Source organism: Onychomys torridus, chromosome 1, assembly GCF_903995425.1.
Source record: "Onychomys torridus chromosome 1, mOncTor1.1, whole genome shotgun sequence".
NCBI lineage: Eukaryota > Metazoa > Chordata > Mammalia > Rodentia > Cricetidae > Onychomys > Onychomys torridus.
In genome coordinates, this window is record NC_050443.1 from 128,175,678 (window position 1) to 128,200,979 (window position 25,302).

At 47.8% G+C, this 25,302-nt stretch overlaps 4 protein-coding genes across 8 annotated transcripts in view; 2 read left to right on the forward strand and 2 right to left on the reverse strand.

The window, feature by feature from the left end:
• Positions 1 to 25,302, reverse strand: part of LOC118594502 (solute carrier family 22 member 19-like) — a 703,508-nt gene that overhangs the window by 335,048 nt on the left and 343,158 nt on the right. The window lies entirely within an intron of this gene.
• Positions 1,481 to 13,690, forward strand: Bscl2 (BSCL2 lipid droplet biogenesis associated, seipin). Of its 2 annotated transcripts, none has more exons than XM_036204483.1 (12): positions 1,481 to 1,866; positions 3,547 to 3,765; positions 5,108 to 5,424; positions 6,834 to 6,915; positions 10,040 to 10,183; positions 11,003 to 11,137; positions 11,315 to 11,412; positions 12,610 to 12,751; positions 12,856 to 12,922; positions 13,110 to 13,181; positions 13,281 to 13,358; positions 13,459 to 13,690. In XM_036204483.1, exons 2-12 carry the CDS (start codon positions 3,688 to 3,690, stop codon positions 13,593 to 13,595), a joined length of 1,350 nt encoding a protein of 449 aa, XP_036060376.1. In that variant the 5' UTR covers positions 1,481 to 1,866; positions 3,547 to 3,687; the 3' UTR covers positions 13,596 to 13,690. The 2 variants fall into 2 exon arrangements, with proteins under 2 accessions (XP_036060376.1, XP_036060380.1); XM_036204487.1 differs by lacking the exon at positions 1,481 to 1,866 and adding an exon at positions 3,983 to 4,956 and having other exon boundaries at positions 3,719 to 3,765.
• Positions 1,810 to 3,429, reverse strand: Gng3 (G protein subunit gamma 3). The gene is made up of 3 exons (XM_036204777.1): positions 2,955 to 3,429; positions 2,512 to 2,611; positions 1,810 to 2,252 (listed from the first exon to the last, which is right to left on the reverse strand). The coding sequence occupies exons 2-3, from the start codon at positions 2,608 to 2,610 to the stop codon at positions 2,124 to 2,126; spliced, it is 228 nt and encodes a 75-aa protein (XP_036060670.1). The 5' UTR covers position 2,611; positions 2,955 to 3,429; the 3' UTR covers positions 1,810 to 2,123.
• Lrrn4cl (LRRN4 C-terminal like) lies at positions 15,300 to 18,112 on the forward strand. 3 transcript variants are annotated; one of them, XM_036204589.1, is made up of 2 exons: positions 15,300 to 16,407; positions 16,881 to 18,112. In XM_036204589.1, exon 2 carries the CDS (start codon positions 16,886 to 16,888, stop codon positions 17,609 to 17,611), a length of 726 nt encoding a protein of 241 aa, XP_036060482.1. In that variant the 5' UTR covers positions 15,300 to 16,407; positions 16,881 to 16,885; the 3' UTR covers positions 17,612 to 18,112. The 3 variants fall into 3 exon arrangements, with proteins under 3 accessions (XP_036060482.1, XP_036060478.1, XP_036060492.1); XM_036204585.1 differs by having other exon boundaries at positions 15,300 to 16,221; XM_036204599.1 differs by having other exon boundaries at positions 16,160 to 16,221; positions 16,348 to 18,112.

The following is a 25,302-nucleotide window of genomic DNA, read 5'->3' on the forward strand; positions in this document are numbered from 1 at the left end:
CCTGTAATCCCAGCACTCGGGAGGCAGAGGCAGGCGGATCTCTGTGAGTTTGAGGCCAGCCTGGGCTACAGAGCAAGATCCAGGAACAGAGCAAGATCCAGGAAAGGAACAAAGCTACACAGAGAAACCCCGTCTCGAAAAACCAAAAAAAAAATAAATAAAATAAAATAACTAATCAAACTTCAGCAGGGGTGAAGGGGTGGTGGTGGAGGAGGAGGAGGATGTACGGGTACAGGCACACTCTTGAGGTCAGAGGACAACTCTTGACTTCACCACCTTGTTGGATCCAGGGATGGAACTGAGGTCATTAGGCCTGCAGTCAGTCACCTCTATTCAGCCGTTTGGTCATACATAACACTAGGGAATCTGCCTGCCACTACCCCCATCCCACTTTGGGTTCATTACTCCTCCCCCGTCATCTTAGGAAAGGACAAGATTTGGGAGTGATGAGTTATCCTGAGAACATACAGGTCATCCTGGGCAGCCCATTTGTATACATGAACAAAATTTAACTGGCCTAATTAGACCTTCCTACCCCTAAAGATGTGTCCCTCGAGTTAGATTTTGTTCCGTGAATAAAAGCAACCAGGACTGTTAATGGTGGTCCAGGATCCAATATCATCTATGTTCACCCTTCCAGAAAGATTCTGGAAGGTATTCTGGGTCTGCCTAAACCTGCTTGGGCGCTTGTGATACATGTGATCTTTAGCCTGGATAAAGGCACGCACCACCAGGCTAGGCTGTAGTCTTTTTTTCTTGTTGGTTTTGTTATTTCAGACTAGTTTCTCTGTATAACAGCTCTGGCTGGCCTGGAAGTCACAGAAAATCACCTGCCTCTGCCCCCAAGTGCTGGAATTGAAGATGTGCACCACCACCTGGCTTGTACTCTTTCTTAATAGTCATTTTGAGGAGAAAAATAAAAAGCCCCAATTCAACAAGAAAACACAAACTGGACCTGGTTTAATCCTCGGGAGGCAGAGGTAGGTGGATCTCTGAGTTCGACCCCAGCCTGGTCTACAGAGCGAGTCCGGGAAAGCCAGGGTACACACAGAAATCCTGTCTTGAAAAAACAAAACAACAAAAAGCCCACAGAGCTTATTTAGCTTCCAGAGGGGCCGAGGGACCACGCTCCAAGATAGGCTGTATTATTACATCTGTATTATTACAAATAATCCCTCAAAGGGAACCTCTACTTGAGATCCTCTTGCAAACTCCACACCGTGCTTTTGGGGCTCAAATCCCAGTGGACCCATGACTACTCCTTTAGGGCCCCCTATGCTTGGGCTCTCCAAAGAATGTCGAGTTGCAGATTCTATGGAACACGGAGCCCGACTCTGACTTCGAGAGGACAGGGGCAGCCATTTTAAGACCAGAGGCTCACGGAAGGGATCGTTCCATATTGGGAACGCTGGGGGCCGCCATTTTAAGAGCAGCGCCGTACGGCACCTTGACGCGCCCCGCCGTGCCTGTACGCACAGGCAGCCGCCATCTTGGGCAGCGGCGAGTCGCCCCGTGTCGCCCCTCCGCTCCTCAGGGCACCTCCACCCGGGGCTGCTGTCTCTGTGCCCGCGGAAACCCACCCTACTCGGTCTGCGTAGCTCCCGCTGCTTTCGTTGCGTGCGTGTGTAAACGCTCCGCCACTTCTGAACGCTCGTTTTAACACCCCCGACGGGGGGCGCTCGCGCGCCTCGTACCCTGAGATCTCCAGCCTTACAATGTCTGGCTGGCCGGCTGGCCCTGTTCCCTGGGTATGGCAGGTGTATCGACTGAGGACCCTCTTTCCCAAGAACGCTAACACAGGCGCTGCCCTCTGAGGCTCTGGATGACTTTATTCTTCAAATGCCTTTACCTTTCCCATAGCTCCAGGTGAGACTGAGACCAAGCGCCCGGGCATCCCCCTCTCCATTGCCTGAACGGGTCACAGAGGGAATCAGGCGGGATTCTGGCAGCTAGCGGGGTCCCTCTGGGTGGAGCAGAAGGTGCTTGCAGTTGGCCTCAAAGCGGGGGGAGATGGGGTAGTCATGGGTCAGGAGCGCTTGTGCTTCGGCTAATCTCATGGTAGGAGTGGGTAGGAAGGGCGGGTCTCGGAGGGGAGGATGAGTTCCGAGGAGGGGCAGGACCCTTCAGAGGAGGGCACAGAAGAACTTCTTCTCCCGGAAGGGGTTTTCCGAAGTGGGCACAGGAGTGATGAGGGGATCCTCACAAGCGTGGGCATCACAGTACGTCATCAGGTCTGCTGCTGCTTTGGACACCTGGGGCACAGCGGAGGGGACCGTTCGCCAGACCGAAGGGGGCTGCAGCTCCCTCAGCCGCATGCTGCTGTCCTTTAGTGTCTAGTGCCCTTGGGGACAGCCCGTTCCCCCACCCCGGTCCTGCGGAAGAGCTTTGCTGACAATGCCCAGTTTCTGCCTTTGACCTCAGGGTGTCAAGGAAAGAAGCATCTTTCCCCCCGGGGTTTGAAAACCCACGGCTGAGGCCTGGAGAACAAGTGAGAGCCAGGGTCGTACCCACCTTTATCCGGCACAGGCTGGCCTCAATCTTAAGCTGTTCCACCATCTTGCGAGCTTGGCCGATACTCATGGTGCTGTTCACGGGGGTCTCTCCCTTCATCCTGGAGGAAAGACACAACCCAGGTCTCTCGGCTGAAGCACTCGGCTCTTCAACAACCACACGGCTGGGATTGTGCCCAATATTTTGTCCCCATATTGTCTCCACTCTCCAGTGGCCATTCTTTCCCTTTTTCTCAGTGTGGAGAATGGGGAAAAGTGAAATGCTCTCCAAACCCCTGGGTCCCGGTCACAAGCTATACAAATGACTCAAGGGTTCCCAGTCTTTGAGCCAAGTATGTTGCCAGCAATGAAGCCTCAGGCAGAAAGCCCCACCCTGATGAAATCACATCAGCCACCTGTCCCCGAAAGCCCTAATGAGAGAGAAACAGGCTGCTCTCTACTCACCTGAAATGACAGGCGGCCGCAGCAGCCTGGGATGTAGGGTCAGTGGGGAGGGGGCACCAAACCCTGCCTCAGATAGGTGCCCCACCCTGCAGGGACTTGCAGCTAAAAATATCTGTAGCAATGACAGCTAATGCAGAGAAGCTCACTAGAGATGCTGGCACTGGAGGTCCTTGGAGGGGTGGTCTCGGTTTCTGCAGCTCAAGCACTCTCCAGATGCCTGGTACCTGAAGGATGAAGGATGCTAGAAGGAGCTGCTCAGATTCTGGAGCGTACCAACTGCCTGGCCAGTGGGGGGGTCTGGCTGCTATCTGCATCCCCTGTGCACACCCCCACTGTTACTATCTCACTACCTGCCCCTATCCATTGTAGAAATCCTTAGTCTGAACTAGAGCCCTCCCCAAAGGACCTGAGGTGGAAAGCAGGCTCCCCTCTTAAGTGGGGTGGTCTGGGCCTACGACAGCCCCTGCAGTCGTCCGTGTCCATTGCTGGAGACCCTGCTCATTTGAAAATCTGACATCAGCTGGGCGCCTGCCCCCCCTCCCCCCGAACCCTGACACAGCACTCAGCACCTGAATCTTCGGTTCTTTCACAGTGACCCTCCATTCTGCAGATCCAGGAAAATGTGACGCTCTACAGGTGATCAGCTTCTAGATCACCATTTTCTAGCCACAAGTGACCTGAGTGGGCATATCCAGGGGCAGCAGAGGTAACCATCAGGAAGATATCTAAAGAAATGATACAGCAAAGAAGAGAAGCTGGGGGAAAAGAGGCATGCAAAGACCAGATCAGAAAAGGATCAGATAAAGAGGAGGTAAGGGAGGGACGGGAGCTAGTGTGAATGTTATGAACACAGGTGGGTTTCTTGGAGCGGGGAGTAGGGTGGCAAGGGGTAGAATTGGGGAGATAGGGAATTGATTTGAAATTTTTCATGTAATTGGAATAGATTGCTACTATTCAAAAAGATGTGCCTCCTGGAGGACATTGTCTAGAAGATGCCCCCTTCAAAGACCTAGTCTGATGTTTTGTAGGGATTCTGAGGTTGGCAAGTGGGTCACAGAAGGTCGATCATGAAGCATAAAAACTGGAGACTGAAAGGGGCTGAAATGCTGCTACGCTTGACTAGAGACAGCAAGCCATCTGCGCAACACACGAGATTCGGGTTCTAGCAGTGTGCAAGGATTTCAGGGCGAATGAGTCCATCCCCCCACTCCCCTTGGACGCCTACAGGCCCAAGGAGTTCTACTGAATAAAAGCAGCACCCGTTTCGCCTCCTCCTCTCCACCCACCCCGCCTGCCCCCGGAGTCTGTCTTCCTGGGTGGAAAGGCCGGTGGTGAAGGTTTCAACGGAGGGCCGTGGTTGCGGCCTCGGAAGGAGGACCAAAGGGACACTGCTGAGTCTCAGCCTGCCTCCAGGATTACAGTGGGTCTGGGTGGGGCGTGCATTGCCCTTTGGTGGCCCAAGTGGAGTGTAATGCTCTTCTGGCAGGCCCGATGGGGAGCACAAACTAGGAGCAAGGCATCCCGCAGGCCCCGCCCCGCGCAAGGCCCCGCCCCGCGCAAGGCCCCGCCCCGCGCAAGGCCCCGCCCCTGCGCGAGCCCTCCCCCTGCGCTTAACTGGCGTCTGACAGAAGGGGCGGGGCTTCCTCGGCAGCCGGAACACGCTTGTCTAGGTTGCTCGGGCAGCCCGAGGCGGGTGAGTCGGCCTCGGTGCGGTGGCGGGCTGCTGTCCACCGCGGTACCTCAGGGGTGGCGCTTCAGCGTGGCTCCGCGAGTGGGCCGCGGGGCGCTGTGCGGGGTGGGGGTCGCCCCCTCGGCGAGCGAGGTCCGGGCGGAGGCTGTGCAACCCCTGGCGTTGTGTATCATGTCATCTGCGCTTGGAGTTTCCAGTCCTGGTTCTGTGTATGGAGAGACGCTGTGAAGGTGCCGAGGAGGTTTTTCCGGGCCCCGTGACTGAAGAAAGGGATCCACTGGCAGTGGCTGGAAGGAAGTCCAGTGGAGGAAGGTGAAGGAGTGGAGGAAGAGAAACGCATGTGAAACAATGGCTTTGCTTTGTCCTGCTATCTCTAGTTCCTCAAAGCCAGTTTAATAAGCTTGTCTTTTTCGTCCCCAGCTCCCTGCGGGGACACATCATTTTTTCCCTCCTCTTTCTCCAGGAACCTCCAGCTGCCCTATCCCATGGCCAAGGGTATCGTCCCTGTGGAAGGCCAGCCAGGAACTCAAAGCCTGAAGCTGGGGCCAGATCCTCTGCTGTCCCCACCATGGTCAATGACCCACCCGTCCCTGCCTTACTGTGGGCCCAGGAAGTAGGGCACGTCTTGGCAGGCCGTGCCCGCAGGCTGTTGCTGCAGTTGGGAGTGCTCTTCTGCACCGTCCTCCTCTTGCTTTGGGTGTCTGTGTTCCTCTACGGCTCTTTCTACTACTCGTACATGCCGACTGTCAGCCACCTCAGCCCTGTGCATTTCTACTACAGGTGAGAAGATAGCCCGTTAATAGAAGAATCTTACGTTGAAAATCACTCCAAGGGCTCCTGGATCGTCCTCTGTCGATTCCCATTATTGACAGAGGGTGAACTCTTAGCCCATTGTGCTGCTAACAGGACTTCTCACCTCACAAACCAAGGCTGGAGCAGGTCTGGGCTGGTAGGGCTCTAGGGTTCTAGGTCCACCTGTGCTGCTGAATTCTGATTGAAAACCTGAAAAAGAGCCTGGTCCCATCTGTAATTCCAGCACTTGGGAGGCTGAATTGGAAGGATTATCATGAGTTCCAGGCCAGCCTCGGCTACAGGTTGAGACCTTGTCTCAAAGGAGTTTTTTAAAAAAGGGCTAGTAAAAGAAAATTCACTTTTAGACTCAAGTCATTAAAGTCTGCTCTGTATAGGTCGCATAAAACCTTTTAAGCCACTGTAGAATTTTGAGCCAATTCAACCCCTTGGGCATTAATGAGAATTAGCCTGGCTTTTAGCACAGCGGGGATTAGGAAATATGTCCTTTGCCTTTTAGTTCACTGCCACTTCTCCCAATTAATCTGCACAGTAACACAAGATACCTCCTCCTAGTTCATTCCCTAGTTCATTCCCAGTTTACTTCGAAACTCGCTGTCTGTCCCAGCAGTGGCTGTCAAACTAGCCACCCAACAAGTACAGAAACCGGCCTTGGTTTGGTTTGGTTTCTGGTTTTTCAAGACAGGGTTTCTCTGTGAAACAGTCCCGGAACTCACTCTATAGACCAGGCTGGCATCGAACTCACAGAGATCTGCCTGCCTCTGCCTCCTGAGTGTAGATAGAGATTAAAGCCATGTGCCACCAGCGCCCGGCCAGAAAACAGTTTTATTATCATCAATTGAAAATCTTTTTTTTTTTTCCTGTCCCTGATTTCTAGTCATGTGCTGTCCTTTTCAAAGTAGATCTTAAACATTTAGGGAACATGAATCTTATTCATATAGGAGGTATCAAGTATGAGCTGTGTATATGCCATGTGTAATTTTGCCTATAATTTATCCTAAAGGATTTATCGATAGATCCTTTTGGAGGAACGTTTTCTTTTTTTTAAACTAGGCCCCAGACCAGAACTGCTGAATTGGAATCTCTAGGGGTGGGACCCTGAAATCTACATGCCCTGAGCTCTTTAAGGGAGCCTTAGGAACACCTGAGTGTGCTTTGGTTCCTGCCTTTAGGTTCTGTTCTAATAAGGAAGTAAACTGAAATAGTAGGGGAGAATGAAAGCCTTGTTTTGAAATCTTGACTTTCTTGGCCACATTTGTTCTGTGTTTCCCTAATGGAGAAAAGGGATGGATGACAGGAGGGAGCGAGAGACCAGGTGTGTGGGCAGGCAGAGGAGGCTCTGTAACTTCACAAAGTATCATTCATCCCTTCTCACTCAGGACAGACTGTGACTCCTCCACCACCTCACTCTGCTCCTTTCCTGTTGCCAATGTCTCACTGGCTAAGAGCGGACGTGATCGGGTAAGTATGAGAGCCAGAGAGAAGAACCAGGAAATCTTTGATGGCTTAGGAAAGATGTGGAGAGCAGGGATTTGAGCAACAGAGATTTAAGAGAAGGGCTCTGAAGCAAACGGAGGTTGAAGAGAAAGTCTAGACTGTTGGTCCCAATTACTGTGACACATACCTGCAATCCCAGCACTGGGAGGAAAAGGCAGGAAGATTAATTCCAAGTTTGAGACTAGCTTGGCTGCATAGCGAGCCCCTATATCCTCCCAAAAGAGAAAAAGGAGGGTTAGGGGTAAGTCCCAGTTGGTAAGATACTTGCCTCATGTGTATGAGGCCCTGGATTCAGTCTCCTGTGTCAGGTTAAAATCCAAATGACATGTATGCAGCAAGTGTTAGGAATGATCCCATCTTGTACTTATCACTTGAGTCATAGCTCCTTGTTCAAGTTTGCGTTTTAGGCCCAATTGAACAAATCAGCTAGTTGGAACAGCATGGCATTCACTCAAGTATTTGAAGCTAGTATGTAAGGCCAAATGTGGTGGTCCATGACTTTAATTCCAGCACATCTGAAGCAGAGGCCAGCCTGATATACACTGACTTCTGAAGGACAGGCCAGCCTGATATACACTGTGAGTTCCATGCTAGTCCGTGCTACATAGTGAGACCCTGCTTTTGTTTTTGTTTTTAAAAAGAAAGAAAGAAAAGAACAGAAAAGCTGTAAGGTTACACAAAGAATCTGTGTCTCATAAAACCAAAAAAATAAAATTAAAAAAAAAAAAAAAAAAAAGCTGAGCCAGACAGTGGTGGCACACACCTTTAATCCCAGCACTAGGGAGGCAGAGGCAGGCAGATCTCTGAATTTGAGGCCGGCCTGGTCTACATAGTTCCAGGACAGGCAGGGCTATACAGAGAAACCCTGTCTCAGAAAACAAAAACAGACAAAAAGCTGGTATATAAAATTATGAAATGATTAACAAGTATGTGTTACCTGTTATCACAAAGGGTACCATGCCAGAGGACTGGCCAGATGCCAATGTGACTAAGAAACCTGGGAGCTGTGACAAGTGTACATGGAGACAGCCTTCTCTACTTGGCAGGCTGTGAATGCTCTGATAAAGGGTAGGAATCCAAACTTTAAAAGGACCTTGAGGATCAGTGTCAGTTTTGATTACAAGAATATTTTTTTTAGTTGTCAATCTTGAAAGTTACTTTTTAGAAATAGTATTTAAGAAGAAACTTACTTTATGATAGTGTGCCAGCTCTTGCACAGTGCTTTTTTGTTTGTTTGTTTGTGTATTTGTTTGTTTGTTTTTCCAGACAGAGTTTCTACATGTAGCCCTGGCTGTCCTGGAACTCATTCTGTAGACCAGCCTTGCCTCAAACTCAGATATCCACCTGCCTCTGCCTCCAGAGTGCTAGGATTAAAGGCATATACCACCACTGCCTATGGAGGATGTCTTAAATTTAGGAGTTTAAGGGCATCCTGGGCAAGTTAGTTCCAGGCCAGCCCAAACTGTCACAAAAAAAGAAAAAAGAAAGAGAGAAAGAAAGAAAGGAACCCGTACTTGAGAGGTAGAGGCAAAGAAGGTAGCCCAAACTACGTAAAAAAACAAACAAAAAGTGGTTAGCCTTGAAGTTCTGACCACCCTGTCTCAGCCTCCTATGTGCTGGAATTAAAGACATGCAGTACCAGTCCAGTCTGGAAGCAGCGACCTCAGAGTGGCCTCCGCCTCCTATGTGCTGGGGTTATAATAAGTATACACCACAATGCCAGACGTGGATGTATCTTTCAACCATCACTTTTCTAGTTTTTTTTTTTCTTAATAGGTTTATTGGGATAAAATTTATATAATATAGTTTACCTCTTAAGGTATACAATTCTATCACTCTTATTTATTTATTTATTGGCTTTGAGTTTTTTTTATTTGCTGTCGTGTTTCACGAAGTAGCCTTGGCTGGCCTAGAACTTGCTATGTGGATCAGGCTGGCTTTGAATTCATAAAGACTCACCTGTCCCTCTCTGGCCTCCTGAGTTCTGGGATTAAAAACATGCCCTGCCATGCTGGCAGTTCTATCATTTTTAGCAAATTTAGTGTTGCACACAGGCACAAAAAGATAAAGTGAATCTTTCTTAAATTAGGAAATTATGCTAGATAACAAGATGATCTCTACTGCAGTGATTATGCAAGAGCTGGCTGGGGAGGTAGAGAAGCACTTGCTTTATTAGTCAGTGAAGGCAGGCTGGGCCCAGGGGGCAGCTCCAGCAGCACACAGGCAGAATCACAGATGGCCCAGTTGGCTATGTGACTGTTCACTTTTGGAGAAGAAATGCAACAGGGCCCTTTCAGAACTCAGACCTAAGAGCTGACTGGATGAGTGTGGTGAGTGACCAAAATTTCAGCACCAGAGGCTGAGGCAGAGGTTCCATGAATTTGAGGCTATATAGTGAGTGCTAGGCCAGCCAGAGATACATAGCAGAACCTTGTCATGTCCTGTGTCACCCCTCCCTGTCCCCTCCCTCCTCCGCCACCCCCAGACAGGATTTCCCTGTATAACAGTCTTGGCTGTCCTGGAACTCAGTTTGTAGATCAGGCTAGCCTCAAACTCACTGAAATCTGCCTGCCTCTGCTTCCCAAGTGCTGGGATTAAGGGTGTGTGCCACCACTGCCCGGAACATGACCGTCTTAAAACACAGGGTTCCCTACCTGACAACCCCCACCCCCAATAAAAGGAAACCAGTAAACAAGATAGAATTATGGAAAGCCAGGGTGCCCAGTGACCAGGAGGGGGCAGCATTGAATCGGGATGTACTTTTTTTCTCTCTCTCTTTTTTTTTTTTTTTTTTTTTTTTTTTTTAGCTAAGGACCGAACCCAGGGCCTTGTGCTTGCTAGGCAAGCACTCTACCACTGAGCTAAATCCCCAACCCCCCCCCTTTTTTTTAAAAGATTAAAACAAGCCAGGCATGGTGGTTCACACCTTTAATCACACCACTGATGAGGCAGAGGCAGGTGAATCTCTGAATTTGAGGCCAGCCTTGTCTACAGAGTGAGTTCCAGGCCAGTCAGAGCTATATAGTAAGACCCTGTCTCAAAACACCACATATTTTTAAAATAAGATGTATGTTGTTACCTTGGGCAGGTGCTGATGTATGGACAGCCATATCGAGTCACCTTAGAGCTTGAACTGCCAGAATCCCCTGTGAATCAAGACTTGGGCATGTTCTTAGTCACTGTTTCATGCTATACTAGAGGTGGCCGAATCATCTCCACTTCTTCACGCTCGGTAAGTGTTTAAGGACAACCTAGGAAGTTGTGGACAATGTTGGGAGAATCAGTATATATGGCTTGTACTTCAAGAGAAGACCTCGGGGTTGGGGATTTAGCTCAGCAGTAGAGCGCTTGCCTAGCAAGCATAAGGCCCTGGGTTTGGTCCTCAGCTCTGGTTAACAAAAAACAAACAAACAAACAAACAAAAAAAGAGAAGATCTCCTTGGCTCTGGGATCAGGCCCAAACCAGGATAAGTGAAGAGTCCAATGAACAAGCCAAACACTTGCCAAACACCTAGTGTCTGATGGGCATGCCCATCTTTGGAGTACTCGAAAGAGTATCGTTGCTCTCAGAATGAGCAGACACCAGAAACATACCAGCTTTGAGACAAGTGGCTTATGCTAGAGTTTTACAGTTGTTTCCTCCTAACCAGGAAGAAATGCAGGGTTCTTATTAGCACATAGCGGACACACGTTCAGCACTGGACCCCATTTAAAACCACATTATGAATATCTGTATTCAAGGGAAGCTTCAGGTGGTGCATTGGGACAGGGATCCCAAGCCAGAAAAAAGACTACAGTGGAAAGGTACATGAGAGCAGGCCACTTATCTGAGGCTGGGTTCAGAGAAGGGGACTCTGCCGTATTAGAACGGAGGAATGAAGTGGGGTGGTAGGGAGACAGTACAGAGACAGATGGAACAGTGGGGTGAGGACTGGAAGTTAGGAAGGGAGAGTGAAGGAACAGGGGCCCAAGTGAGCTTCTTGCATACATGGACTGCTCAAGCATGGGCAGACTGGAAAGAACACCTGTCCCCAACCTTCCCTCATGTCAGGTGATGCTGCATTACCGCTCCCACCTGCTCCAGATGCTTGACACACTAGTGTTCTCCAGCCTCCTGCTGTTTGGCTTTGCTGAGCAGAAGCAGCTCCTGGAGGTAGAACTCTACTCGGACTATAGGGAGAATTCGGTAAGTGGGGTGATGGAGTAGGAGACACCTCTCCAGTTAGCCCAAGACTGCACCTGAGGAGCCCATGGGCAGGCAACTATAATAGCCACAGAGGCTGGAAGTAGACCTCAGACTGGGCTACTAGGGGTGAGAGCAGCAGGAGCCCAGCCTGACTCTGCTCTCACCCCTCCCTTGCAGTATGTGCCAACAACTGGAGCCATTATTGAGATCCACAGCAAGCGCATCCAGATGTATGGAGCTTACCTCCGAATCCACGCCCACTTCACTGGGCTCCGGTAAGAAGCCACAGAAGAAAACCCTGGCAGCTTTCTTATGACCTGCCCCAAAATGAAGAGAGTTCCGGGCAGAAGTGACTAGTAACATCACATCATATTTTACAAAGGCCAGAGGGTCTCCTCCCTAGTTTCACTATGTGTACCGGATTTAAAAAGAGCTTCTTAAGAATCCCATGTGAGGGGCTGGAGAGATGGCTCAGAGGTTAAGAGCACCGACTGCTCTTCCAGAGGACCCAGGTTCAATCTCCAGCACCCACATGGCAGCTCACAACTGTCTGTAACTCCAATTCCAGGGGATCTGATGCCTTCTTCTGGTCTCTAGGGAGACCAGGCATCTATGTGGTGCATGCACATATATTCAGGTAAACACTCATACATTAATCCTCACACTCAGGAGGCAGAGGCAGGTGTATCTCTGTGAGTTCAAGGCCAGCCTGGTCTACAAAGTGAGTTGGGACAGCCAAGGCTACACAGAGAAACCCTGTCTCAAAAAACAACAAAAAAATTTTTTTTAATTTATTATGTTGTGTGTATGAATGTTTTGCCTGCATGTGTACTACATGCATGCCTTATGCCTAAGGAGCTGGGAGCCTCTAGGTGGGTGCTAGGAATTGAACCTGGATCCTTTCCAAGAACAAGAAGTCCTCTTAATCACTGAGCCAACTCTCCAGCCCCATTCTTTAAAATCTCATATGAGATGACTCACCCCATCATTACAGCGCTGGGGGGCCTAAGGCAAGAAGTCTTGAGCTGCAAAGCAAGACTCTCAACATAAATATGAAAGACAAGAAAGGAGCATATGAGACGGTGCAGTGCTCTCTGTCTAGTCCCTGCACCCAGGCAACGTGGTGAGATCCACATATGTCGCCATCATACATCACCACCCACCCTGATAAAATCCCCATGCAATCCCACTGCCTTGTTCCATTGGCTCAGCAAGAATTGGAGTGACGAGAGGTCACAATTGAAACCAGTGTAATGCTGTGGCCCTGTGATACTGAGGCTGCCTGAAGTCCTCGGCCTTTATTAGAACCTGCTGTGGTCTAGTCTGGTGATTGGGCTGAGGAAGTGGGTGCCACAGTGGCAGAGGGCAGCTCCAGCCACACTCAAGTTGTCCTACAAACATTTCTGGAGTGATAAAGGCTAATGCTACCTGGTAACTGCTACTCCTTTCCTTGGCCCTGTTTCCTACCTCAGGTACCTGCTGTACAACTTCCCTATGACCTGCGCCTTTGTGGGTGTCGCCAGCAACTTCACATTCCTCAGTGTCCTCGTGCTCTTCAGCTACATGCAGTGGGTGTGGGGGGGCGTCTGGCCCCAGCACCGCTTCTCTTTGCAGGTCTCAAGGGGAGGTCCTTGTTGGTGACGGGGCATGTTGGGGACAGGGCATGATTCCTGCAGAGGGAAGTCAGGCTTCACCGCTCAGTGGTTACTCCTCCACAGGTTAATATCCGACAGAGGGATAGCTCACGACAGGGCACCCAGCGTCGGGTCTCTCGCCATCAGCCAGGTAAAGGGGTTGGTTGACAGTATCATTGAGAGGTGGGTTAGCTGGGTTAGAGGGACTGCCTGCCTCCAGCAGAGAGTATTCCTACTCTGAAATTGAGGGTGGAAGGAAAGGCTGAAGGAGGTGCAGTTGGCACAGCAAGCCAAGCTTACCACTGAGCCTAGCTGTCCTCTCTTTGCCGGACCTGAAGGCCAGGAGGAGTCTACCCAGCAGTCAGACGTGACAGAGGAAGGTGAAAGCCCTGAAGACCCCTCAAGAACAGGTATGATGCAGTCAGTCCCTCTTCTGGCTCCTCCAAAGCACTCCCCTTCAGTGCCTGGGTCTCACCTCTGTCACACTTGTGTTCCCCTTTTGACTGAAGAGGGCCAGCTGTCTGAGGAAGAGAAACCACAGCAGCCCCGGAAAGGAGAGGAGGAGCAAGAGCCGGAGGCTAGTGATGGTGAGGGGCACTGTATAATGGAGTGAAGTGTGGTGGGGATGCCCTCCGTCCCTGTTAGCCTGTCTCATTTGCAATTTTGTTTGGCCCCTCCCTGGTTCAGGCTCCTGGGAAGATGCAGCTTTGCTGACAGAGGCCAGCCTGCCTACTTCTGCCTCTGCCCTTGCCCCTGAGACTCTGGGTAGCCGTGAGCCCTCTGTGGGCACCGTCAGGCAGCGTCCAACATGCTCCAGTTCCTGAACCAAAAGATTCTTCTCATTCCAGCACTTTCCCATCTGACCTTCTCCCCTTGTTGTTCCTGTAATAAACTGTTTTGTGCCAGGTGCTTATGTGAAGGTCAGAGGACAAATTCCAAGGGTACTTCTCTCCTTCCACTATAAGGGTTCTGGGGAATCAAACTTGGGTCATTGAAGATTTTGTTTCGTTTTATGTGTATGTATACAAATAAACCTACATAACTATATGCGCACCACATGTGCACAGAAGCCCATGAGATCAGAGAGGATGTCAGATTCCCTGTAACTGGAGTTACTGGAGATATAGACAGTTGTGAGCTACTATGTTGATGCTGGGAACCAAACCCAGGTTTTCTGCAAGAGCAGGATGCTCTCTTAACCACTGAGCCATCATTCCAGACCTGGACATCCAGTTTTTATTATTTGTTTTTGGTTTTTCAAAACAGGGTCTCTCTGTGTAGCCCTAGAATTTGTTCTAGAATTTGGTCTGTAGACCAGGTTGGCCTCAAACTCAGAGATTCACTTGCCTCTGCCTCCTGAGTGCTAGGATTAAGGGCATATGCCATCACTATCCAGCTTTATTATTTGTATATATACTTCTCTGTGTGTATGGACATGCATGTTGCTAATTCTCTCAAAACTAGAAAAGGGTGTAAGATACCCTAGCACTGGAGTTACAGGTAGCTGTGAGCCTCCCATGAGTGCTGGGAACTGAACTTCAGTCTGTGTGAGAGTAGCAAGCACTCTTGACTGCTAAGACATCTCTTCAGCCCCCAGTATGCTCCCTTTTTAAATATTTTATTTTTAATTATCTGCATGGATATGTGCATGTGAGTTCAGATACCCTTGGAGGCCAGAGGAGGACATTGAACCCCCCTGGGGCTGGAGCCACATGGCTGTAAGCCACTATCTTAGGGTTACAATTGCTGTGATGAAACACCAGGACCAAAAAGCAAGTTAGGGAGGAAAAGGTTTATTTAGCTTACACTTCCATATTGCTGTTTATCAAAGAAAGTCAGGACAGGAACTTAAACAGGGCAGGAGCTGATACAGAGGCCATGGAGGAGAGCTGTTTACTGGCCTGCTTCACATAGCATGTTCAGCCTGATTTCTTATAGAATCCTGGACCACTAGCCTGGTAATGAGCCTACTCACAACAGACTGGGCCTTCCCCCATCAATCACTAAGAAAATGCCTTACAGCTAGACCTTATGGGGACATTTTCTCAACTGAGGCTCCCGCCTTTCAGATAACTCTAGCTTGTGTGTCAAATTGCCATAAGACCAGCCAGCACAGCCACTATGTAGGTGCTCTTCCGGGAAGAACAGCTAGTACTCTTAACCACTGGGCCGTCTCTCTAGCTTCTGTATTGCTATTCTTTAAAAGGATAGTCTAAGAGCATTACACACTCCAAGGAGATTTATTTAGTCTATGATCTAGTCCCCAATCATACTCAAAGTACTAAGTCAAGAATTGATGAACACCTGTATCCCAGTTACTTAACTGAGACAAATGTTTGAGCCTAGAGGTTCAAGGTTGACCTAGACAGTTAGTTCCCCCACCTCTCTCTCTTTTATTTGCTTTTTTTGTTTTATTTTTCAAAATAGGGTTTCTCTGTGTAACCCTGGCTGTGCTGGACCTAGCTCTGTAGACCAGGCTGGCCTGTAACTCACATAGTCTATCTCTGCCTCTCAAGTGCTGGGGTTAAAGGTGTGCACCACCACCTCCCTGCTCCTATTTCTTTCATATATTCATAAAGAGATTCTTAGAGACTGCCCTCAAACTTTTAGCAACTCTCCTGCTGCAGCATCCCAAGCACTGAATTACAAGCTTGTACCAGCTATCCAGATGTTTTATGACTTTAGTTTGTTTTCTGAGAGAGGGTCTCACTATGTAGCACAGGCTGTTTTCGAATGACTCTGCCTCAGCGTCCCTAAGCTGAGAAATTCAGGCATGCACCACCACACTCACTGCAGCTGTTCCCATCCATAATCTAGGGAAGAAGCCCTATCCTGGCCAGATGTAGGCTTCCTGCTCTAACCATGTGATTCTCATCTCCCTCAGGGGAGGGGGACAGGGTAGGGCGGGTCTGGAGAGCTCGGATACATCATTCTGGCCTTTATACCCCTCCCTTCTCTGTCTATTGGGAGGCAGAAGACAGGAAATGACTGCCATGGATGTGGTAGGATTTTCACTAGAACAGGATTTTATAATTCAGGCCCCATACCATCCACAGATGTTTTCCTGTCTGATACCAGCCAGGTGCCCTCCCTCCTCTGATAATTCTCCTCTTCCCATCCCTTCATGTGACTACAGCCTTTGGATTCTCAGTTCCTGGCTGCTTTCCACATTTCATTCCTGTCAGAACCCAGGCAGCCTGGCCTTCAGCTGAAAGCGCTGCGTGTGGCTTCCCCTACCCATGGCCCCGTGACTCAGTCCCTCTGAGGGGACCAGCCCTCTTCTTGGCACCCAGGGGCTAGGTGGTGACATCAGAGTTGAGGGGTATAAAAGTTCTCAGCCAAAATAGAGTTGAAGACACAACCTGACGGTGGCCTGTGACAGGGACCTCTCCGCCTGGTATCCACGGATGTCTGGAGGCAGATTCTCACTGTGTCAAGGCCTACCCACTGGTGAGAGGCTGCTGTGGCTGGGAAGAGGGTGGACAGGGAGGAGGAGCCTGGATTGCTTGGGCAGCGTTTGCACAAGTGCAGGTAGGGAGTGAGGACTCCCAAGCTGTCCCACTCCTTCTCTTTCAGCCCCTCTCCTGTCTTCTTTTCTGGATTTTTATGCATCGTACTAAGCGTTGTTTTACATAGGTCAGTTTTCTGGGTGGCAGCCAATTCATTCCACCTTTCTGCCTTGAGCCGAAGAAATCTGTTTCCTCCTCTTTGCCCAGCACTTTGTTACCCATTAGCTGCTTGCTTCTAGTGCATTGCATGGTGCTGCCCAAACATCTGTCTCTCATGTGTGGGACTGTATTTCATTATTTTCATCCCAAACCAAGCACAATTGGGCCTAGTGACACACGTTATTAATTCTAGTGATTTGGAGGTGTAGACCGGAGGACCAGGAGCTGAAGACCAGCCCCAGAACAGTCCCGTCCTCCCGCCCTCAAAAAAAAAAAAAAAAAAAAAAATCAGAAGCCAGTTGACAAATAACTGCGTGTCTCGGTCCCACCTCTTTCCTTTGCCCATCCTGGGCCTACGTTGTGCTTTTCATGCTTTTCCTAAAGGTCTTGTGCTGGAAGCCACAGCTGACAGCATTTACCCAGTCACTCCTTCCCTTCCAGGCTCCATGTTGGGCTCTCTTTCCCTCCTGTGGCTTGTGGCTGTGACCACCTCCTTGGTTTCTAAAGCTCAGATCTTGACCCCCCAAGACTATGAGGAAGATGACGAGGACGATGAGGCGGTGACCAGACCTTCTCTGGCTGTCACTTGCGACTATGACTGTTGCCGCCACCTGCAGGTGTCCTGCAAGGAGCTGCAGAAGGTTGGGCCAGCAGCCTGCATGTGCCCAGGGCTCTCCAGGGAAGATCAGCAGCCAGACCCTCCGCGGCTGGGAGAAGTGCAAATTGTGGCTGAGGAAGGCTGCGTGGTTGTCCACTGGTGTGCTCCCTTCTCTCCAGTCAATCACTACTGGCTTCTGTTTTGGGAAAGCAACGGGGCTCCACAAAGGAGTGGCCCCCTCAATGCAACAGTTCGGAGAGCGGAGCTGAAGGGACTGAAGCCTGGGGGTGTTTACGTCCTTTGTGTGGTGGCTGCTAATGACGCTGGTGAGAGCCACGTTCCTGAGGCAGATGTTGAGGGTCCTGAGAACTGGGCTAGCTCTTCCTTTGGGCCTTGTCGAAAGCTTATCATGCCGCCTAGACCTGTCATCCTGGTCCATGCAGCCGTGGGAGTGGGCACGGCTCTGGTTCTGCTGAGCTGTGCTGCCCTGGTTTGGCATTTCTGCCTTCGGGAGCAGTGCAGTTGCCCCCGACGACAAGGACAAGGTAAGGCCCAAGCTTCAGAAGCTCTCTGATGGGAGTCCTACCGACTAGAAACAATGCTGGTGCATTCCAGTCACATCTGGAGAGCCCAACCCACTCCCAGGAGTGTAGGGCCTGCTGCCACCTGGCACCAAGCAGCACAGCCAAGTCAGACCAGAAGCCAGGCAATTGGCCTCGGACTGAGAGCTTGTTTAGTCCCAAAATAACCGGTCACTATGTTCTCTGGGTTCTAGGAGGAGTAGCAATTATTCCTTGGGGGGCCAGATGTAAATGATTTAAGCTTTATGGGCTTGAGGGGGTAAAACCGCAGACATGACATAGGTACTTATATATAGCCAGTTAAAATCGAGCCGTTTAAGGCCCTGCAAGGTGGTCTACAATTCTAATCTCCAGCACTCTGGAGGCAGAGACGGTCAGATCTCTCTGAGTCTCCAGGGCAGCTTGAGCTACATAGAAAATTCCGGGTCAACCCAGATTATGTACTGTGACCCTGTCTCTAAAATAAAACACAACAAAAGCAAAAACTAACAAAAGGGGGGTGAGGAAGAAAGATGGTTCAGTAGTTAAGAGCACTGGCTACTCTTCCAGAGGACCAGAGTTTTATTCCCAGCACTCACATGGCAGCTCACAACCATCTATGTCTACTTCTGACCTCTGCCAGCAGTAGGCACTCACATACATGCATATATATACCTTCAGGCAAAACACTCATACACATAAAATAAAAATAAATTTAAAAATGTAAACTATCAGGGTTGGGGGTTTAGCTCAGTGGTAGAGCATTTGCCTAGAAAGTGCAAGACCCTGGGTTCCATCCTCAGCTCTGAAAAAGAAAAAAAAAAAAAATGTAAACTATCCATAGCTCATAGGTCTTCAATGGCAAGGGGCATGCCAGGTTTAGCCTATTGGCTGGGGTTTGCCAACACAAGCTATACATTCTCACAAGTGCTCTGCAACAGTGTGTGGCTTCCACATATATTCTGAGACAGGGTCTCTCTGTAGCTTTGGAGCCTGTCCTGGATCTCGCTCTGTAGACCCGGATGGCCTCGAACTCACAGAGATCCACCTGGCTCTGCTTCCCTTGTGCTGGGATTAAAGGCGTGCAACACCACCGCCCGGCTTCAAGTTAGTGTTTTTGTTAGTTATTAATAGTTTATACCAATCACTCCCCCCAAGTTTGTGTAATTGGTTGTCCACTGTAATAACATTAAAGGCAAATTAAAAGCATTGTATTTTCAGCTTTCATGATCCTCTTTAATTCCATATATACACATATATACATATACACATATATATATGCCTATTTTCATCACTTTTTAGCCTTTTGACTAAGATCAAGTGTATGACTATTTTTCAAAGTAATATATATATACTTTCAATTTGTGTTTGTTTGAGACAAGGTCTCACTGTGTAGCTCTTGCTGGCCTAGAACTCTCTATATAGACCCAATGGGCTTGAAACTCACAGGTATCTTCCTGCCTCTGCCTCCTGAGTGGTGAGATTAAAACATGCACCACTATGCCTGGCTGTTTGGATGTTAGAGTCAGTCTCGTTATACAACCTTGGCTGGTCTGGTGCTTTCCACATAGTCCACCGTGGCTCTGAACTGTGGTAATCCTCCCACCTCAACCTTTGAGTCCGCAGGCATATCCAGCTTCAGAACGTGTTTACTATTTCCAATTTTTTAAGCTTTTTAGATTTTTTGTATGGATGTATGCATACCATGGCACACATGTGGAGATCAGAGGCCAACTTCCAGGAGTTGTTTCTGTAGTCCCACATTTCTCCCTGGAATGTGGGTTCCAGGGCTCAAACTCAGGTTGTAAAGCTTGGCAGCAAGCTCCTTTACCTGCTGAACCATCTTGCCAGTCCCTGAAGTTAGTTTTGTCCTCCCACCCCATTTATTTTCGAAATTATGCGGATGTAGAAAAGTTTGTTACAAAGTGGTCTGGAGAGACAGCTCGGCAGTTAAGAGCACTGGCTGTTCTTCCAGAGGTCCTGAGTTCAATTCTTAGTATCCACGTGGTAGCTCACCACTATCTGTAATGAGATCTGGTGCCCTCTTCTGGCCTGCAGGTGTACATGCAGGCAGAACACTGTATACATGATAAATTAAACAAACAAACAAACAAACAAATGAACTGCTACACAGCATAAACCTCTTTTTTTGTTTTTTGTTTTTGTTGTTTATTATATTTGTGTTTTAATTTTACACATCAGCCATGGGTTCCCCTGTCCTCCCCCTCCCCCTCCCGCCCCCACCCCCACCTTCCCCCCAGCCCCTCCCCTCCATTCCCATGTCCACCAGGATCAAGGCACCCCTGGGGATTCATTTAAACCTGGTGGATTCAGTACAGGCAGGTCCAGTCCCCTCCTTCCAGGCTGAGCAAAGTGTCCCTGTGTAAGCCCAAGGTTCCAAACAGCCAGCTCATGCACTAAGGACAGGACTGGGTCCCACTGCCTGGGTGCCTCCCAAGCAGTTCAAGCTATTCAGTTGTCTCACTTATCCAGAGGGCCTGATCCAGCTGGGGGCTCCACAGCCTTTGGTTCATAATTCATGTGCTTCCATTAGTTTGGCTATTTGTCCCTGTGCTTTTCCAATCTTGGTCTCAACAATTCACGCTCTTACAGTCCCTCCTCTTTCTCGACAGTTGGACACCTGGAGCTCCACCTGAGGCCTGGCTAAGGATCTCTGCATCCACTTCCATCAGTTATTGGATGAGAGTTCCAAGTCGACTGTTAGGGTGTTTAGCCATCTGATCACCAGACTAGGTCAGATCAGGCTTTCTCTCGACCATTGCCAGCAGTCTACAGAGGATGTATCATTGTGGATTTCTGGGGACCTCTCGAGCACTCTGCCTATTCCTGTTCTCATGTGGTCTTCATTTATCATGGTCTGTTATTCCTTGTTCTCCCTTTCTGTTCTTGATCCAGCTGGTATCTCCTACTCCCCTAAGCTTTCTTTCCCTCGAACCTTGCCCTTCATTACTCCCACTGTTGTCCAGGTTGTTCATGTAGATCTCATCCACTTCTCTGTTATTGTCTTTCCTAGGGTCCCGTTTTCTAGGTAGCAGTCTTTTTTTTTTTTTTTTTTTTGGTTTTTTGAGACAGGGTTTCTCTGTGTAGCTTTGTGCCTTTCCTGTATCTTACTCTGAAAACCAGGCTGGCCTCGAACTCACAGAGATCCATCTGCCTCTGCCTCCCGAGTGCTGGGATTAAAGGCATGCGCCACCACCACCCGGCATAAACCTCATTTTCACTAATATGATAACTTTTAGAGGTGCTGGAATTGCATCCAGAGCCCTGGAAATAGTACGCATACATTCTACCCCTTTGCTATCTAGCTATATTCCCAGCAAGGTCATGGACTTAGTCTCCATGTGCACACTGTTCCAGGACAGTAGCTATGCTGAAATGAGTTATTCTAGCCTCAGAACAAAGTTGTTATTACCCAAGGTCTCAAAATCGATTTGGGACCTAGGAAAAGATTAAAAGCCCCCCTGAAACCAGACATGGTGGTATGGATCTTTAATCGCAGCATTCTGCAGGCAGAGACAGTAGGATCCTTGTGAGTTCTAGGCCAGGCAGACGGGACAGTGAGGCTCTGTCACAAGAATGAGTTACTTATTCTTGCTCGGTTTTTTGGTTTTGTTTTTTAGTAATTCTCATTAAAACTGTCATTATTCAAAAGAGAGAGAGAGAGACAGGGAGACAGAGAGAGAGAGAATAACTCTATCATCTTTAATTAGAAAGAGTATGCATTCCCAGCTGAGTATGCTGGATTCACAGTTAATTAAGAAAAGCTTTCACTGTTATGAGTTATACATGGAAGGAAGGCTGGGGAGCTAATTGATTAAATTACAAAATCCTTCAACAACAGCTTCTGGTATAGTGCTTAAATATGGCAATCAAATCGGCTTTTGTTTTTTAAATTATTTATTCATTTAATATGAATAAATTTTGCCTGCATGTATGTCTGTGAGTCATGTGGGTTCTTGGGTCCAGAAGAGGCCAGAAGAAGACATTGGATACCCTAGGACTACAGTGACAGGTAGTCGGGAGCTGCCCTGTGGGTGCTGGGAATTGAACACTGGTCCTCCGGAACAGCAACCAGTGCTCTTAACCACTGAGCCATTTTTTAACCCTTCTTTTCTGTTTTGTTTTTTTCCAGACAGAGTTTCTCTGTGTAGCCCTGTCTGTCCTGGAACATGAGGCTGGCCTCAAACTCAAAGATCTGCCTACCTCTGCCTCTCAAATGTTGAGATTAAAGTTGTGTGCCACCATGCCTAACCCAATGTAAATGATTTTTAAATAATGTGAACTTTAATATATAGATGACCAAAACCCTTTTAATGAAGAATGTTTTGTAGTTTGGAGAATTACTTGGTGATATTCTCAGTAAATATAATAAAGGTTTTAGCAAATTATGAAAATAAACAAATAAAATAAAATGGGGCTGAGAAATGGCTCAGCAGCCAAGAGATCTTGTTCTTGTGGAGGACAGGAGTTCAATTGTCAGCACCAACAGGGCAGTTAAGTGCCTTCTGTGTAACTCCAGTTGCAGGGGCTCCATCACCCTCTTCAGGCTTTTGTAGGCGATGCACACACACACACTGGCACACAGACATACAGCTAAGCACAACACCCACACTAGTAAAATAAACAGAAATCTAAGCTGGGTGTGGTGGTATATGCCTTCAATCTCAGTGCCCAGGAGGTAGAGGTGGGGAGATTTCTGTGAGTTTATGAGTTCAAGTCCAGTCTGATCAACATAATGAGATCCAGGACAGCCAGGGCTATGCAGAGAAACCCTGTCTCAAAACAGACAACAACAACAAAGCTACCCACACACATAAAATATAAAAATAAATCAGGCCGGGAGGTGGTGGCGCAGGCCTTTAATCCCAGCACTCCTGAGGCAGAGGCAAGCGGATCTCTTTTGAGTCTGAGGCCAGCCTGGTCTACATTGTGAGTTCCAGGACAGGCAAGGCTACATACACAAAGAAACTCTTTCTAGAACTCCCTCCCACCCACTGTAAAAATAAATGAATAAAGTCTGGAGAGATGGCTCACTTTCTAAATGTTGTAGAATATTCCTTTACAATGTGTGAAGATGTATCAATGAATGGTTTAATAAAAAGCTAAATGGCCAATACCTAGGCAGGAGGTATAGCAGGAACTTCTGTACAGAGAGACCTCTCAGAAGAAGAAAGGCAGAGTTGCCAGTGGATGTAGAGGGAACAGACATGTAGGAAAAGCATCAACACAGAAATTAATAGAAATGGGTTAATTTAAGTTATAAGAGCTAGTTAGAAACAAGCCCAAGTTAAGGTTGAGCTTTCACAATCAACAATAAATATCTGTGTCTTTTTTTGTGTGAGCTGGAGGCCCAAAGATAAGTCCATCTTCAGCTAAAGGCTAGGCTCACACCAAAAAGACCAGAGTTTGGTTCCCAAGTCCCCACAGCTACCTTGAAAAATAAAGACAGGCTGGAGCAATGGCTCCATAGTTAAGAGTATGGGTTAGATTCCTAACAACTACATGTTCACTCACAGCCATCTGTCATTCCAGTTCTAGGGGTAGGAGACCCTCTTCTGGCCCCACGGGAACCAGACATGAAGTGGTACACAGACGGACATGCAGGCTAAACACCCAGACACGCAAAATCAAAACAAATAAGTCTAAACATTAGATAAATAATAAGACAAATGAGTCTTTAAAAAAAAAAAAAAAGGAACATTATAGAGACCCACAGAGGTTTCCTAATGAGAACTTACTCAGGATCTGAGAATCTGGGCTTGCTTTACCCAGCAGGGCTGCATAAGGGGGTGATTGGACCACAGGTGTGGTTACCAGGGGTTTGGAAGGGTCTACACTGGCTGTCCAGTGTGCTTTGATCTAGCAAAGGGGAAGTCCTTTGCCTTGACATTGTTATAAAAAAGAAAAGGCCATGGTATTGACCCAGGTCTTCCCCAAGCTATCCTGTGTTTCTGTCTTTCTCCTCTTTGTTATCTTTCTAATATATTCTTATCCCTCTCTCGTCCTCATAAGAACCCTTGGAAATGTAGGAGCTGGCCTCCCATAGGAAAGAAAGAAAAAATAAGTGGGGAAGTGTTAGTGCATGCCCTTAATCTCAGCACTCAGGAGGTAGAGGCAGGTGGATCTCTAAGTTTGGGTTCAGCCTGATCTACAGATCTAGTTCCAGTACTGTTACATAGGGACAGCCTGTCTTAAAAAAAAAACAAAACAAAACAAACAAACAAAAAAGGACATAATACAATGCTGGGCATGTTTATAATCTCAGCACTGAAGCAGCAGAGACAGGTAGATCCCTGGAGCTCAAAGACAAGACAGGCCTGAATAATAGGGTCCAGGCCAATAAGATATCCTGTTTCCTGAGATAACAACCAAGGCTTTTATATATCTTCCCTCTCACATCCACACAAATATGAACACATACATGCACATACATGTACACATGGATGTACACACAAGCATTAAAAAAAAATCCCCCATAAAACTCCTCTTAAGACTCAATAGCATTGCCCACCTTGCCCACCCCTAATTTCACTTTTTGTTTTTTGAGACAGAGTTTCTCTGTGTAACAGTCCTGCCTGTCCTGGATCTCACTTTGTAGACCAGGCTGGCCTCGAAATCACAGAGATCTGCCTGCCTCCCGAGTGCTGGGATTACAGGTATGCGCCACCACCGCCTGGCAAATTTGAGGGTTTTTTTTTTTTTTATACTGTATATATGTTTCTACTCTTATTTAAGATATTTTTGTATATTGATACAAATTTAAGGTTATTTTTTGTTAGAACATACTCTACATAGGTTTCTACTCTTGTTTAAGGTATTGTGCCTATGCAACTCATTTAAAAATGTAATATAAATTTCTAGGACTTGAAAGTTATTATTTCAAACTATCTAGGCAATGAAGAAATGCAGATTAGTAGTTAGGTTAGTCACCTATTAAAACAAACTTGTAGTCATGTTAGGTATCTTTTCAAGGTCAGAGATATATTTTAGATGGACAAGTGGTCTTCAAACACTTCAGAGATCTACAGAATATGGCATTTAAGAGACACATCTGCTCCTGCCCAAACCAATCTACTTCAAATGAAATGATGGACATTGAAGAACCTTCATATGGGGCTTGCTTTTATTGTGGCATAGTTAGCTACTAGGCAAGAAAATTCCCTTGCCTCAACTGCTGACAGTTATGCTGTCCAAATTGGACAAGCAGGACACAAAAGAAAGCAACCTCCAAAATTTGCCAAGACAAGGTAGGACAGTCCTTCAAAATTCCTGCTTCATAGAAATGTCTGTCAGATATTCTAGACCTATAGTACAAAGATGGATGCCCCAATGTTATAGAAGAATCTTGGGTGACTGTTATTTCTTAGTTTTGGAAGTTGTATGTGCTACACTTCCTGTTTACTCAGGTAATGTATTTTTTTTGTGTTTTATTTTTTCGAGACAGGGTTTCTCTGTGTAACTTTGCACATTTCCTGGATCTCACTCTGTAGCCCAGGCTGGTCTTGAACTCACAGAGATCTGCCTGCCTCTGCTCCCAAGTGCTGGGATTAAAGGCATGTGCCACCACCACCATAATATTATATCCTTCGCAGGTCTCTGATCAAGTTGAAGACTAGATAATTATAGTTTTCCTTGTTACTAAATTCAGAAAACTCACAAAAGAGGAGTAAAGTGTATAAGGTTG